Raw genomic sequence first — 16,701 nt, 5'->3', positions numbered from 1 at the left:
GCTGTTATACAGTCTGCACAGACGGTGGAGTGCTTGGACAAGGAAGGGAGGGGAGGAAGTTTGGCAGGGCACCAGCTTGGAGAACGATTCATTTCTTTCTTTCTTTTTCTTTTCTTTTCTTCTTCTTTTTCTTCTTTCTTTTTCTTCTTTTATTCTCTTCGAAGAGCTTATTTGAGTACAAAATCAAAACAAAAGCACATCTTTCCATTCCCCTTATCTCTTTTTATTGCAGTTCTTGTGGGTTAGCAGTTCTGCAGAAACATGTGGGCAGCTCGCTGTGCTATGTGTGGCTGGCTTTTGCTGGAGATCAGAACTGCTTGGCTGTGCAGTCCAGAAATACAGTCACACAGCCTGGCAGATACAATACCACAGTAATTGTCAAGACTTGAAGCAAACACATGCACTTTTGATGGTAAAACATGATAACCATTGAGCCAAATGAAATTTCTGCTCCCACCTTCCTCCAGAAGTCTTTAAGCTCACAGGAGATGAAACAGGTATATGCTGCTCGAGGAGAGGTGTGCAGAGGATGGGTGGATATGGAATCTGTTGACAGAACTGAGGAGAACCATTGTATTAGATAATAATAATAATAATAATAATAATAATAATAATAATAATGCATGTACTGTAGTTTAGGCAAGAGTATCTGCTATAATAGGTCCTTATGTGAGGTCTGTGCTAGTTTCTTCCTAAGTATTATACTTGACTCTACTGGCAGGGTTCTCTCTCCATCCATTTTTCGCTACTCTATGTAACTCCTTCCTATTCTGCTTTTCACTCTTTCTTGCGGTGATCTAGTGCTCTCTATAACTCTTAAAGTCTCTTCTCAGTTTCCACATCAGGACACCAACTGCCTCTTGTTCCAATTGCACTTACCCTCCTTCAATTTTTATATACATGGCATGCAGTTACATTGTCAAAGGGACACAGGGAAGATTCGTGTTGATGGAACATTTGTTGCAGGTCAGCCTTTTAACAGAGTCAGTGCCTATAATATCTGATAATTATCTTAAAATCCTGAAGCAATGGCTGGGTGGTGGTGGTAGTGAACATCTTTAATCCTAGCACTGGGTAGGGAAAAGTAGGTGGATTTCTGAGTTTGAGGCTGGCCTGGTCTGTACAGACTCAGTTCCAGAACAGCCAGAAAAACACAGAGAAACTCTGTCCCCTGTCAAAAAGAAAACACTATAGCAAGCCACTTGGGTGAAACTCAGTAGATTGGGTGATCTGAGCCTTCTCCTTTCTGTCCAGTGGCCTCCCTCGTGTCCTCACACTCAGCACCTTAAGGCAGAGAACTGGCTAACAGAAGGAATGTATGGCATGCCTGTGGCCCTCCAAAGTCACATGGGTAGATGGAACCATAGCATGCCTGTCAGTACTACCCTAAGGCTTCACACTACCTTGGAACATTGTATTGAGTCCTTTAACTTTCTAAGGTCCTTTCATCAACATTATCTCTCTGGACTGTAACCACATTATTGTGAAACAAATGGAAAAGGCCTTATTTTCTGGATTTCAAGAACAAGAAGATTGAGAGTCCAGAAACCAGTGAGCCAATAAATCAAGGCGGGACTCAAGGTATCTTTTAATTGCATATTCAACATCGTTTTTACTTCATATTAAGGCTCCAAACAGAAAACCGTGGGCTGTGTTGAGTTCAGGAGAGCCTGATAAGACCATGTGTCCTAGTGGATATAGTAACTGTCCATGTAATTTCTAAATTTCACTTTTTGTCATACATACAAACACATGGACCCCTTTGTTCTTCCCCAACCTTAGTTGGTGACCTACCAGGATGCTTATCCTTTTTGTTGTAATCTCTTCATCATATCAATCCCTGGAGGCAGTGTTCTCAGTGTGCTCAGACTTTCCCCAACTCATTACCACCATCTCCCACTGAGAAAGACTCTTGACATGTTCCATCAGTTCCCTGTTGCTCTGAAATTTTAATATCGGATATATATATATGTATATATAATATCTGTTATGTGCTATATGCATGTCTCTATTTTATATATAAAATTAAGGAAGATTTTTGTGAACCCACTTTAAAAAATAACTGCAGTGTTTTCTCCCTCAATGCAATATTTTACCAGTTGGTAAAGCAGAGTGGGGTTCATAACTGTGAACTGATTTAAGAGGTAGAAAAGGAAGAAAAGATGAGAGACTGGTGATGGAAAGAAGCAGGAGGGAAGGAGGGACAAAGGCAGAAGACAAGCGACAATAACAATGAAAGTCAACAAAGACGAAAAAATCACTGAAAGTCAAAGCTGTCTTCAATTCCCAAATGGCGGGAGTCTTCTCTGATAATATAGATTTTTCTGTGTTGCTAATATTAATGTGTATGCCTGCAGTAGAAAGATTCTCTTAGTGTTCTCTTTCCTCTGAACAAGTCACAATATTAAGCATGCCTTGAGACAGCTTCAGCCTTCGTCGTGTTGATGGAACATGGAATGTTTCTTCTAGCCAAACAAATTTTTCTCTGTGAGAGGTCCTAGATCTCTCAGGGTACTGAGAGACCTTTGATTCTCTGATGTATTCACTTCGTTGTCAACCAGCCCTGGCATAGGAGAATGGGTTGGAAACTGCTCTTTCTTCCCTTCTGCTTTCACACTCTACACTTGACTACTAAATCAGAGAGCTAGAAAAAAGCCCGAATTCACCACCAACACAGAAAGGATGTCACAAGGAGAGGCCATCTAGTCCAAGGTCTAGCAAAGAATTGGTAAAGCTATTCAGAGAGCCTCCCTTGTGATACTCAACCTCCTTCTCAGAAGAAAGGCTTCTTCTCAAGTGCTCTCTCCGCCCTTTGTTCCAATTGCTTGTTACAATCAAATTGGGACTGCTCGTACATAAAGAGAAAGCTTAAATATATGATCTCTGTCTAAAGATGGGTTTTCTACTCTGTGTCCTGGGGGCTGGTATAACTCAGTATCATCATTATTAAGTTGGATGGTGACCTCAAGTTATTGACCAGCTGTCCCCTTTGGAAACTGGCAGTGGATAACAGGCAAGTCAGAGTGGAGATAAATTTGGTTTTCTCACTGAAAACCTTTATAAACAGTGCTTCTGGGAGCAGCCACTAGGCTTCCATTCATGTAAATGTGGGAAGAATGGTGTTAAACCCATATGTGTGTGCATAACCGCATGCAATCCTGTGAATGCTACTGACATGTTCTGTCGTGCACTATACCTGACTATGCCTGTCTGTCCTGCACTGTGCCTGTCTATGCCTGTCCATCCTGCCTGAGCACAGCAGTAAAGGCAAGACAATTCTGAGGCATTGGACATGAGTGAGTCAATTGTTCCTTTCTGCCCTGGGTCTTGAACTTATGTCCTAAGGCTTGGAAGCAGGTTCCTTTACCCACTCGCCAATCTCTACCAGCCTTCTCCCAATTTTTAGGCTGAGTGTGTAGAAAAGTACTCTGAACAAAAATAGATCCAGATTGATGGCAAAACTTAGATGAGAAAATATGCAGGACTGAACAGTTTGCCTATCAACCACTAACATGTACAAGTACAGGTACATGTATATGTATATGAAATGTATCATCCCAAGGGAGATCTTTTATAAACAAATCAGGAAAATATGGAGGCATCTTTAGCTCACTTTCATAGTAAGTCTGGCAGGGCTATGCTTCCAGGTTCCTGTGGTTTGGTGCCTCACCTTCACAGGTGCAATCATGTCCATGGTTTTTCCCCTCCAACGAATATGTGCTTAATTTCTGGGAAAGAATCTACTGCTACCTGATTGGAAGAGCAACAGAACTAGAAGGGGTAAAGTCTGAGTGGTGTATCAGCATTCCAGCTTTAATGCCACACATCCCATCATCCCCTGTTTGATATTTGGTCTTTTTGTATATTTATGATTTTTGAAAGAGAATAAGAGGGGGAGGGGAATCAATATGAGACACTCAGGTAAAAATGACCTGAGCAGTGCGCAAAGAAGAGTGAATTCCAAGAACGAACCATTTTTGTTAGAGTAAACAAACAAACAAACAAACAAAGCAAAGCAAAAGTGTCGGTTACTGGAAATAGAGATTTCCCTGAAAATGCCATCATGCTAGAACAGAGACACAAAATACAGCCCACGTGGTTCTGCAGCTGAGGGACAAATGACAGGAACGCCTGGGCCAGCTGAAGACAGATTGTGGTATTGTTCCATTAATTGTGTGTAGCTTGGCTTTTCTAGACCTTACTGTGACAGACTAATCCAGGTTCCAAATGCTGCTGAGCCTTCTCCCTTTTGTTTGAGGCCACCCACAGTATTTCTGAGCTAGAAATCCTGCCACACAGAGTTTTATATGTAGAATTTTTAATTGAAGATAGACATACTGATGGGAAATCTTTAAAAAAATAAATGGTTTGCAAAGATGGTGCTGGCTTAAGAAGGAAAAAAACTTATCTTCATCTGAGCTTTGATTTAAGCTCTTAAACAGTTGCTGGAGCTGATTGCCTGGGTAAGCATTTACCTGGGTTGGTAAATGAATTGATCAAGGTCTAGTCACCTGGCCAAATATATGCCACCCTGCCTATTTGGCTGCATGGGTTTTGAATATGAGACTAACTTCTCTAAGTTACCCCTGTCGTTCTTCATCCCCCTGCCAAGATTCTTATTCAAGCTGCCAGAGTCTCTAAGTAGAATTATCATCCCACATCAATCAAAATCTTATTAGGATTTCGCCTTCACATTCTTGGAAGAGCCAATAGCAAAGCTGTTGGTGGCTGTGGGTTGGCTACAAAGGGATATTTTGGTGTTATGGGGTGTTAGGAAAGTGCTGACATCTCTTTGGGTGGTTTTCTTAGCAAGCCAGAGGCATGAGTGGCAAAGGACAAAGCAAGTCAGCCTCAGGGAAGATGTAGCATACACAAGAAGGCAGAGATGATGCCAGAGTCTAGCTGGAGAAGAAAAGCAGACATTAAGGAGGGATACAGTGTATCTCCTAGGACTCCCAGAAGAGGCAAGGATGTGGGTATCTTGCCTCATTGTGGCATAATCAGTCTGAGAGAGAAAAGGAATTTGCAAAAGGTAAGGATACCCCACTGAGAAGAAGAAGTGCTTGGTTCAGGGTCTGACTTTATCAGTGGCCTAGGGGCAGCTGTATGATGCCTTCAGATATGAGGCTTCATGTCCTCAAAACAGAGTAAGTCTATGCCTGCCTTGTAAAACTATTAAAAGAACTTGAGAGAACGAAAATCAATAAAGGAATAATCATGAGCAATGTTTGATAGATTAACAAGGATTCAAAAATGAGTTCTAAGCACACCTATACTTATGAATTCCCCCGTGCTGCCAGGTGAAGCCAATGGGGGTAGGTGGTCAGCAACAAAGCCCCTATTAACCAGGACCCTACCCGGACCAACGATTGGCTCATCATATCTTCTGCAAAAGATGTTGTCCAAGGTATATACCTTTCATATTGGTGAACGAACAGGATATTATCATAAGATCTTCTAAGTCAGTGATTCTTAACCTGGACTGACCTGTACAATCAGTCCTCTGGGAATATTTCTGAAGCCTCCCTGTCCCTCAGATCTGTGAAGTAAGAGTACTTTAGGGTGAGACCAAGTCATCTATATTCATCGAAGGTAGCCAGTGATCCCAAACACACAGGCTGAGAAGCACCACCCTTTCTGAAAGAAAATGGCTTCCCAGCATCCCATTGAGAGGAAGCAAAAAAGCCAAGTAGGTAGGTCAGAAGAAATACAACGAAATGGGATTCAGGAGTCAGTCTAGCTTAATTGTCAGTGATGATGTCTTTAAAACCTTCTCTTCTTTCCATTCCTTTTAACTCTCTATCTCCCCTGTCTTGTCTTTCTGTATGTCTCTCCTCTTCTCCTTCTGCTCCATCCCCTCCATTATTACTTTAATAGAAGGCTATGCTCGTCACTGATATTGAATTATTTTAGAAATCCTGAATAAATGTTTTCATTCTTCTCATCCTAGTAGTATTCCTTAGCTTTCTGTTGTTTTAATTGTGTATATGTCTCAGTCCTGCCTCTCAGGACTCAACACAGTTGATTGGGTGTCCTCTCCAGACTTAGTCTTTCTGCATATTTTATAAATATATATTCATACATACCACTCACACCTGAACTTTTTCGTCTTTCTTTCCCCCGAATTTCCATCTACCTCTCTGAAGCCTGTATCTCTCTCAGTGAGCTGCTCATCTCTCCTTTCTCGTTGATATGCAGGCAGGCCTGATGAATCAGAATATCTGGGGAACAGGAATGCAGGGAGGTTTTAATTTTCTGGTTAAATGGCACTAACTTGAAAACTACTTTTGTTTCATGTTTTATTGATGGGAGAAATGGTGAAATCGAAGTACAGAATGGAATGTGTCCTCAGGGAATACAAGATAAATCCTTCTAAAATACAGAGTGAGTGAGACCCACTGAGGTATGCTGAGCCAAAATCTTCTCTAGAAAATGAGGAATAATGGCTCCATGTTTTAAGACCTCAACTCCTGACTTCTAGATTCTGTTTTTTTTTTTGTGGGGGGGGGTGGTTGTTTGTTCTTCCAGTTTGACCTGTCCTGCAAATGTGTTCTGGTTAGCCTGCACCAGTCTGACCTAAGTATTTGCTTTTAATTGAATACTCTGGTTCCCTCACAATACAATCCCCATGAATGTGTCAACCTTATGCCTGTCTCCCTAACCCCAAATACATTTGTGAGCAATGTCTACTGTTCTAGACAGCCTATTTCTAAATTCTGAGATAATACCTTTCACTCATATGCCTATCCCACTCACCTGAATAAACACATTGTGGTTTTTTTTTTCTTAATTGATGTTCATGCTTACCTCAAAGACTTTGTAGCCTTGGGAGGGGTTGGAGAAAGTAGAGACAAGGTGACTGGATGTGTCAGACCCCAGGACCAGACTGGAAGGAATATCAAACTTTCTTGGTTTCCTTTGTATTAATCAAGTCTGTCACCATTAACTGGATTTCCCCCACCCCATGTTTCCTAAATGAGGTCTTGCTAAAGGAAAAAGTGGGTCAGTTGAGGGTTCTGACTAGTTTTGTCTTAGTTAATTTAAGGTTTGCCATATGTTCTTTGGGAAGGATGTGCTAACTACATGTCTTTTGCTGATTAACAAACAACCTGAGGGTTTTTAATTTAGACTTGCAACTCCCTGGTTAAAAAAGACAGAGAGAAAGGAATCTTAAAGGGGAATCAATGCAAATGAAATAAAAGCTTCGAAAGACCAGTCTGAGCAAACAACTTTTGGACAGTCCAAGCCCCAGCATTCCTTCCTACCTTGGATCCAAGTGTTTCCCTTCCAGCATTCTTGATATTTGTGATCAAATAGGTTTTTCTTATTAAAAATACCTTACTCATTGTAAGATGTTTAGCTGTGTCTGTGCTCTTTATCCTGCAGAAGTCGGTAGCACACCAGCCAAGTATGGCATTAAATCTATATAGAGACATTACTAAGTAAATTCCACTGTGTGTGTGTGTGTGTGTGTGTGTGTGTGTGTGTGTGAGAGAGAGAGAGAGAGAGAGAGAGAGAGAGAGAGAGAGAGAGAGAGAGAGTCACATGCAAAATTATCTTTGCTTGAGAACTGATAGCTAGCACAGACACATAGTCATGGGATCACGGAGTAAGAAATATGAGGGCATCCCTAGCAATAACTGATGGAGGCCTAGGTTCTCTCTTCTTTACGTTCTGCCTTCTGGTAAGAGACTGGCCTGGGCAATTGTTGTTCTTTGGACATCATCTGAATATCTCTTCTGGTGACAGGGTTTCACAGGACTCACCTACTGATGGATAGACATAAAAGGTCATAGCCAAAGTTTCTGTATTTGATCACCCAACCCGTGACATTCAATAAGAATGTCCTTAGCGTTCAACCAGGATATATTGGAAAATAGACTTTCTATACAGGCTGGCTGTTTGGTGGGTATAAGAGTAGAGAAAACAACTGTGCAAGGAAAAATAATTGTGTACTTTTAAAAGCCAGCTGAGTGGACACCAGCACTCCTCAGTATCTCGGACCCTTTGTACCTTATACAAGAGCCTTAATCTCTGTAAGCCTTAGGGTCCTCTTGAACAGATATGGTTGCCTGCACATTGCATATTAAGAGCCTGGAAAAGGAAGGTATCCATGCCAAGAAAACACTCAGCAAATCTTTTTCTTTTCATCACTTTTGCATCTCTGTTTTAATCATAAAGGGTTTATCTGCCAGGACCTTCACACACACACACACACACACACACACACAAATACCTAAGGTAATTAGCAATTGTGTCCATCGAGTAGCTGGCTATGATTCCCAGTCAGAAGTTAGAGTTTTATCTACTGAATTTCACAGAAAGAAAAATACAGGCAGAAGCATTTAAAATAATTGAAAAGTAAGTATATTCCTTGATCCTGAAATGAGAGATACTTTCCAAAGAAAGAAATGCCATTTCTAGCTCTAACCACTAGGCAGCAGGAGTGTACTCTGTGTGGCATGAGGAGCCCCAAGGCTCTTCAGGCTGCAAAGTCTCAGCCAGCTCAGGTACAGTATTTGAAACCACATCAAATATATCGGTCCTTTGTACTTTGCTTATGGCTTATTTTATCACAGTTTCCCCCCCAAATAACAACCTGATCATAGAATAAAGACAGTAATTAGTGGCATGTGGGGATTGTGCAATATTGTCCTGTGTGTATGTATATGTATGTAGGTTTATGTTGTCATGAATAAATCACTATATACGTACTTGTGTGCTTCTATAAAGAAATATATACATACATATAGATAGGTATTTGTGTGTATCTCTCAATATTTTTAATATTGGGTGTAGAATGTGTTTAATAGTCATATTCTAGCTAAGTTCATAGAGTTTGACAATCCATTAATAGCCAGCTCAACTAAATTAAGATAAGCACCAATCCAATATGTTCTTGTCTTCACTACAAAACAGCACCCTGATACTCATTCTCCAAAACATATACAAAATACTCTTGTCCTGCCATCATTTTCTCAAAGAGGAAACATCTGATGAGTTTCATTTTACCAGAGTCTATGATCCAGGGGTGCCCAGTGTCAGTTGGCCATGCCAGAGAGAATGGCATCAAACTTGCTGACAAGTTGATTAATTCCAATCAGAAACACAGGTGGCCCCAAAGCCCGCCAATGATCTGTGTGCAGTTGCTTGGGAGACTAGGAAGGAATAACAAGTGGTGTTTGCCCCTCTAATTACTTGCACATCCTCATAAATGTGTGGCTGCTGCTAAACCACACCAAATGTCTGCCTCTCTGAGAGCAGAGAACAAAAGTAAAATGCTCTTATGCACTGTGAAACCTGGGAGCATACTTTAAGCATGCCTGTTTGTTCAACGTTTTATGTGAATCCTGTTTTCCATGAGATAGAAACTTTACAGTGTAAGGGATATGCGAGCATGTGGTCCCACTAGCAGACTGAAGTATAAGAGTCAGCAGCCACCAGTCCTCTGTGTATAGGTTTAAGATGAAGTTTCCCTGAACCCACTTTTCTGGCACAACCTCAAGATCCACTGGAGCTACGACCAGGATGAGAAAGCACCATTTGTCATTGGAAAACAGTTTTTCCTGTATAAATATGTTTTTAAAAAATCTCAATACCATTGCTGAACCATAATCAGTACTCGGAATGTACTGAAAGGCAGGGTTAATCCATCATAATGCCCATGATGTCGCCTTGAACTCTTTAGAGAGAGTACAAGATGAAATTAGCATCCTCTGTTGGAAGAACAAATAGGGAGAGAGGGGAAAAAAAGTACTACACCTTTAAAAATTAAATTCTTTTTTAAATGAGTAGCAGATTGCTTAGAGGGGTCACAGCAAGATTCCTGAAGCTTGGAGATTAATTAATTTGAAGAATACGATTGCAAGTATCATAAAACCTTAGTTAAAACTACTGTTCTCCCTTATATTTTGCTTCTCTCTCCCTTTGCCCTTCTTCAAAGCCAGAAGTATCCATGTGAGTGAGATTCCTGTGTGTGTATGTGTGTGTGTGTGTGTGTGTGTGTGTGTGTGTGTGTGTGTGGAATACACTTGCTTGCCTATGAATACAAACAGTAGTACCGAGCTGGTCACACATTATTTGTTCTGAAAATTACTAATATCTGATTTCTCTTTTGGAAGATTTTTCATTTGATTTACAAGGTCTTAAAATATAATAAATACATGATATTCTCTTGTGGGAATAGTAGAACAGCATAGAGCAAAACATGGTTAGTCCATCTTTCAAAAGGAATTGGAGGATATTTTAGGATGCAGCTAAACTATAGATTTCAATATAAATATTTGGGGAACAGAGGGACACTGTGGTTGTAATGTCTGCCCCAAAGACTTGCTTCTTGAAGAAAAATTCATATAAGCACACCAGCACTATCATGCACTAAGATAAACAGCATGTGGCACTAAATTCCTGTGGTCTTCCTGTGAAGAGATGAAGTTAACAGGAACCCTACTTCGGTGACCACAATGCTGTAATTTTTTGAAAATAGAAGGAAGGAAGGAAGGAAGGAAGGAAGGAAGGAAGGAAGGGAAAGGACAATAAGGAAAGAAAGAAAACTAAAATAAACGCCATGCTTCTGCCAGAGGAAGTGCTCTTTGCAAGGTTCAATTGCCAGTATCAGGGATATCAGGCACAACCCTAATCCTACCCTCTCGATGTTAATCTGTTTACAAAGGCAATTCAGCACCATCATGCTTAAATTAAACCCCAAATCCCATCCATAAAGTTATCAAACAAAACACCTTTCTTCTACAATATTCACAATCCTAACAAGTGTTAAGAACATACTATGTACCATAAAATTCTGTTATTATGAAAGCAAACCGAGGTGAAGTTTTTTGGTCAGGTGAGAGTTGGTGTGTGTGTGTGTGTGTGTGTGTGTGTGTGTGTGTAAAGCTATTCCCTAAAGTTTAGATGTTAAACATTTTTGCAAAATGTTTCTTTTTCAAGAGCCTTCTGTAAGCCATACTTTTAGATATATTGGTTTCTTCAGTAGTAAAAGACGAATCTATCATCAATCCTTAACTTAAGTAAACCTTCTGCTAATATAACTGTGCACTAGAAAAAGTGGGGTTTTCTCTTTAGGTTAGTAATTAGGTGCGTTTGCATTTTAAGGGATGGGACTGTGTATTTAATACTTCCCCCAAATCTTGATTACTGCTATGTGTACTTATCTCTTGAAAAGAAGTCAAGGGATTTTAAAAAGAAAAAGAACAATGTAGTGCTTTAGTATCAGTTAGTAATAGTACTGTGGGGTCCAGTTTGTCATCTGCTGTCCATGATAGTGTGTTTCAATCATACATCTGATTACATTGTTGGGTGGTTAAATAAAAAAAAAATCATCAATCCACTCCTCCCCTCTTTGCCCTTCTCAGAACCCACCCAATGGCCTCTATTCCCACCTCCTCACTCTTTAGTTCAATAAAAAGAATACAAGGTCAATGAAGGAGCCCCGAAAGTGTTTAAGGGGCTGGGAAAGGGCTATGAATCATCAAAACATTAAATAAAAATAATAATAAAGGTGTAAAAATAGGAAAAGCACACATCACAAAGAAGGGCCATCTGAGAGCAGGCAGCATTCCTGTTCTGGGTTAACAATTTTTCCCAGATTTGTATTATGCAAACACATGGATAAAGAGGGATGTCTCCCACCTCACCCAAGTCAGGACTGGAATTTTCTCACCACAAGTCACTGCCTAAGAGGGATTCCTGAGTCAGGGTTTCCTCTCTCCTAACAGTAACTCCTAAGCTGAGGCTTCCTGTAGCTTTAGCTCCAGGAGCCTGTCTCAGTATGGAACATTGAGATATTCTCTCTCTCTCTCTCTCTCTCTCTCTCTCTCTCTCTCTCTCTCCCTCTCCCTCTCTCCCTCTCTCCCTCTCTCCCTCTCTCCCTCTCTCCCTCCTCTCTCCCTCTCTCCCTCTCTCCCTCCCTCCCTCCCTCCCTCCCTCCCTCTCTCCCTCTCTCTCCCCTCTCTCTCCCTCTCTCTCCCTCTCTCCCTCTCTCCCTCTCTCTCCCTCTCTCTCCCTCTCTCTCTCTCTCTCTCCCTCTCTCTCCCTCTCTCTCCCTCTCTCTCTCTCTCTCTCTCTCTCTCTCTCTCTCTCTCTCTCTCTCTCTCTCCTAAACATGGGTAGGGACGCTAAAGGGCACAGATCTCTACTAATTCAGGTGAGTAAAGAACAAGGAAGAATTAAGACCAAGTATCAAGTGGAATTTGATAGGGAAATCTTGAGCTGATTTGAAAGAAGGAAAGCCCTTTCAAACTGTCAAGCGTTGCCTTTAAAAAGCCATTTGCAGTGATCCTACCAAGATCTCTGATCTCTGCGGTAAGTCCAAGAATTGATGCCCAGTCTTCCCTCAGTTTAAAGTAGAGCTGTCTTAGTCCACTCCTCAGACTATACTGTAAAGGGTCTTAATGACTTTTTGAACCTTACTCATGAAGATACAATTACATTGATAAGCTTTCTTCATTTGTCCCTCTCATCATTTCAAATAGAACCTGACAATTTTGCTCCATAATTTCTGAGGTTTTTTTTTCCCCCACCTGCCACCACCCATCTTTCCAGCTCCCACCTACAGTCCAAAGAAACGTCAACCCTGCTTCTACAGTAAGACAGGTAGCAAGCAGTTCAGTTAGGTTCCACCAGTCTGTAGAAACTGTAAATGCTATTTTATTTTAAACGTTTTAGTTTACAAAAAAAAATCAATGATTGGTACCTTTTTTAACACTCTCAGATTCCTGAATATGGACATATCTTCAAAGGGAGGAAGAAGTTCTCATATGAAATTTAAGACAGACTGTCCTGAAGATTATGGGGTGGGGTTTTTTGTTGTGTTTTATTTCGGGATTTTGTTTGTTTGTTTGTTTTTAAGACACATAAAGCTAAAATGTCAAGTCTCTGGGAGAGATCCCCTTACAGTTTCAGTCAACAAATCAGAGCGCAGAGGAAACCAGTCCTGGTGCCCGCTGGCCCGCCTGGCTGCCCAGGCGTATTTGGTAGTGCATGGGTAGGGAGCCTCTTGGACAATCACACCTCACATTCCCTCGCAGGCTGCTGGTGACAGGTACACGAGCCGTACTCGTTGATGATAACCAGGGCCCCCTCGATGTGGTTGGGTTTGTAATCAACATAATATTCCTGGGCAGACATAGCAGCCATCTGATGCATGGTCTGTTTCTGCTTCTGCTTCCTGCGCTGCGTGACAAAGCACTGTCTGAGCTGCCTGAGGCTGGCTGGGAAACACTTCCAGGATACATAAAGTACGAGGACCACGATGAGGAAGGAGAAGATGAGGGCCATCGTGCCCGTGACCACCTTGTGGATTTGCACTGCGTTCTCTGCGTGCTCACCGCCGGGGATAGCCACGGTGATGGGTTCAAGCGTGCTATCGTGCAGCCCCTCCCCACCGTCCACCAGAGTCGTGGCTGAGCTCTCAGGGGGCGCTAGGTCACTGCGGTTAGTGACGGCCGCCGACAGGAGGTGGCCGCTGGTGGGCTCGGCCCCATCCTCACACAAGTGGAAAGCATAAACTGCATCCAAGACGTCCTCGCCCTGTGCGTACTCCGGGCTGGCGCACTGCAAGTTAGCATCGTAACGTCCCTGGAAGTTGCTGAGCCAGGAAGCCAGGGCACACACGTTGCGCCCGCAGTCCCACAGGTTCCCGGCTAGAGTGATGCTCGTAAGGGACTTCCAGGAGTTGAGGATACGGGGCTCAATGTAGGTGAGGCGGTTGGAGTCCAGCTGTAGGGACTGCAGGTACGGCACGGTCTCGAACACATGGGGCTCCATGTATTCGATCTCGTTCCCAGACAAGTCCATTTTCTCCAAATTCCAAACCCAGTCAAGAGAGCTGACCACAATGGCAACCTTATTCCGCCTCAGGCAGAGCGAGTTCAGGGAGATGAGGCGCGGGAAATGGGCGAAGTTCACCTTGATCAAGTCGTTATGCTCCAGGTGTAGCTCTGTGAGCTTGAACAAGCCGGCGAAAGAGTTGCGCGCCAGACTCTTGAGCTGATTGTATCCAATGTCGAGAAACTTGAGGCTGCGGCAGTCCTGAAAGATGCGCACCGGCACGAATTGAATGGCATTGGCCCGCATGTGCAGGGTGGTGAGCTTCCGCAGCCCGTGGAAGAGATCCGGAGCTAGCGCCTGCAGCTTGTTGTAGGACAGGTCCACGCTGCGCAGGTTGGGCATGGGCCGAAAGGTGGTGTTGGCCAGTTCGGTGATCTGGTTGGAACTCAGTGTGAGTTCCTTAACTCGGCGCAGTTTCTGAAAGGCGTCCCCCTGCACCGAGCAGATGTGATTGTGATCCAAATACAGCCACGTGAGCTGCATTAACCCTGTGAACTGGCCAGCGCGCAGCTCCGAGAGGCTGTTGTAGCGCAAAGACAAGCCCAGCAGGCCGGACAGGTTGTGGGGCGCCTCGGTCAGGTTGAGCGCCTCGCAGTACAGCAGCCGCCCCTCGCACCGACACTGCCCCGGGCATCCGCTGGGGGCGGCGGGCAGCATCTGAAAGCAGGCCCCCAGCAGACACAAGACCACCCCCGAGGGCCTCCTCAGCAGCCAGTGTAGACAGAGGCCGAGTAGCAGGAAATCCATTAGCGAGAATCTTTCCAGAGAGACTGGAGAATGTCCATTGGAAGCGCTGGGTCAGAAATCTATATCATATTTTATTCCGAGGGAGAGGAGAGGGAGGGGGAGGGGGAAGAAAGGGACAAAAAAATCAAATCAATATAGAAAAATGTAGAAGGAACCCACCTCCCTAGAGCCACACGTTCACCTCTAAGCATGCAGAAAGCCGGGCGGCATACAAAGTTCACAGCCTCGGAAAGATCAAAGCCGGGGTAATGCAGTCCATGTTAGATGCGGCAGCAAAGGAAGGAAAATTTTTTTTCTTCTGGAAAGAATTTAATTAAAAAAGTGTCTTACCCACCCTTTTCCAGCGAGTGACAACCTCCATTCAGCTGCTCCCTTTGTGTGTAGGCTAATTATATGCAGGGCGAGAGAAGACCCCTCTGTGTTTCCCGAGGCAGCCCTGCTCCGCGGCCCGAGGATCTGGCAGACGCACAATGTCTCACTTTGCTGCTGCGCTCCGGGGCTGCAGGGGCGGTCGGCGAGGCGAGGAGGCGACTTCTAGGACCCGCAAGTTTCCCAACTACGTGCCGGGAGCCCGGGCTTCTCGCCTTCCTGCCTCGGTCCCCCCTTTTTTTTTCCTCTGCAGTTGAGACTGTGACGTGGTTGGGGGGTTGAGGGAAAAAATCAACTCCAAACTCGGGGCTCGAGACTCCCCAGGATTTGACAGTCTGGAGAATGTCATCGGCAATGACCACCGCGAATCGCAGCCACCTTGGAGTCCCAGTTGGAAAACGCCTGCCATTCGTGTCCCGGGCAGCTGCGGAAACCTGGCCGGCTCATGCTTTGCTTTGCGGAGCGCAGAGCAGCGCCCGGCTCCTTCCCTCCTCTGAGGAGTGTGTGCGAGCCTGCACCGGCACCGACTGCTCACTGAGTGTCGTAAGCTGCTCGCGATTGTGCGTCTTCTCCGAGCACCTCCAACACCGGCAGATTGAAAAGGGGTGGGCAGAAAACCAACATTTTTTTTAACCAAGCCGCTAAAGTAATATATGTTCTTTGATGAAATGAAAAACACTCTCAGCTCTTTTTTTTTTTGTATATATTTGCGGGTGGGAAAAAAAGGAAGAGGGGGTGGGGTAAGAAACATCATCAATGACAAGATATATCTAAATGAGGGAGCAACATATTCGCCCCCCCCCCTGCACCACCAACCTTTCCTTGGGAATATATCCCCCTCTGTTAAACTGCCTACGTGTAACAGATACGTAGGACTCTGTACAGCAATCAACATTTGTTTCTTTGCTTTCCAAAAGCAACTTGAGAGGAGACACAAGAAAGCAGGGATTTGGGGGTTGCTTCTGTCAGTCTCAGTCTCCTCTCCTCTCCTCTCCTCTCCTCTCCTCTCCTCTCCTCTCCTCTCCTCTCCTCTCTTCTCCTCTCTTCTCTCCTCTCATTTGCTAGCATTAACACTAACTACCCTTCTACAGGGAGCTGGCCATTTTCAGGGTTTGCTGAGAGAATGCTTTAAAAGCCCACTGTGTAGGAAAAGCCATCTGAGTCCTGATGGTGTGAGAGGGTTGCAGTATGGCAAATTCAGTCTGTGTACACAGAGACTGCTGAAGAGCCTACTGGGGCTCACCTAGTGTACACCCTTTCCATGGAGCAAACCGCCTTCAAGGATAAAGATGCTGTTGTATGACAAGAGAGAGCCTAACATTGACATGTGCTGCTCATGGTAATTACATCTAAACCCTGGAGAATGTACTAGAAAACGTGTAGAGAAGTATTTTAAAGGAAAAGGAAGGCTTTTTCTCATCCACTCATCCTTAATTCAGTTTTGCTACTACAGAGAATAATGCTACTTTTCTTGTGAAAACCAGGGAAAGCCCCTGCTGGATTTTCTACTCTCAGTCCTTTATAGACAGTAGTCCATATAATGAATAAGTACCCCTCCAGTCACAACCATAACAGATCTACCCTATTGCCACAGAACTATTGGTCATCTATTTTTTAAAAATCAAAATCTTCAAAGATGGCTAAGTCAGCCAGTGTCAGGAGGAGTCATACATTGAAGTGGACTAGTGTCCTCATATTTGTATCATTTCTGCTTCTAATAAACTCCAAGTAAGTGGG

The 16,701-nt window shown here is 43.6% G+C and overlaps 2 protein-coding genes across 9 annotated transcripts in view; one reads left to right on the top strand and one right to left on the bottom strand.

Annotated features, from left to right (window-relative positions):
* Ctnna2 (catenin alpha 2) overlaps positions 1-16,701 on the top strand; it is a 1,149,154-nt gene that overhangs the window by 726,066 nt on the left and 406,387 nt on the right. The window lies entirely within an intron of this gene.
* On the bottom strand, positions 109-15,472 carry Lrrtm1 (leucine rich repeat transmembrane neuronal 1). Of its 3 annotated transcripts, NR_172650.1 has the most exons (3): positions 14,930-15,472; positions 12,713-14,654; positions 109-546 (listed from the first exon to the last, which is right to left on the bottom strand). NR_172650.1 is itself a non-coding variant. In NM_001395622.1 (2 exons), exon 2 carries the CDS (start codon positions 14,593-14,595, stop codon positions 13,024-13,026), a length of 1,572 nt encoding a protein of 523 aa, NP_001382551.1. In that variant the 5' UTR covers positions 14,596-14,654; positions 14,930-15,472; the 3' UTR covers positions 12,651-13,023. The 3 variants fall into 3 exon arrangements, 2 of the variants coding, with proteins under 2 accessions (NP_001382551.1, XP_087515309.1); NM_001395622.1 differs by lacking the exon at positions 109-546 and having other exon boundaries at positions 12,651-14,654; XM_087659183.1 differs by lacking the exon at positions 109-546 and having other exon boundaries at positions 12,651-14,654; positions 14,926-15,470.

The sequence above is a fragment of the Rattus norvegicus genome, chromosome 4 (genome assembly GCF_021556685.1).
Source record: "Rattus norvegicus strain SHRSP/BbbUtx chromosome 4, alternate assembly SHRSP_T2T, whole genome shotgun sequence".
In the NCBI taxonomy this organism is placed as follows: Eukaryota; Metazoa; Chordata; class Mammalia; order Rodentia; family Muridae; genus Rattus; species Rattus norvegicus.
This window is presented reverse-complemented; position numbering and strand designations above follow the sequence as displayed.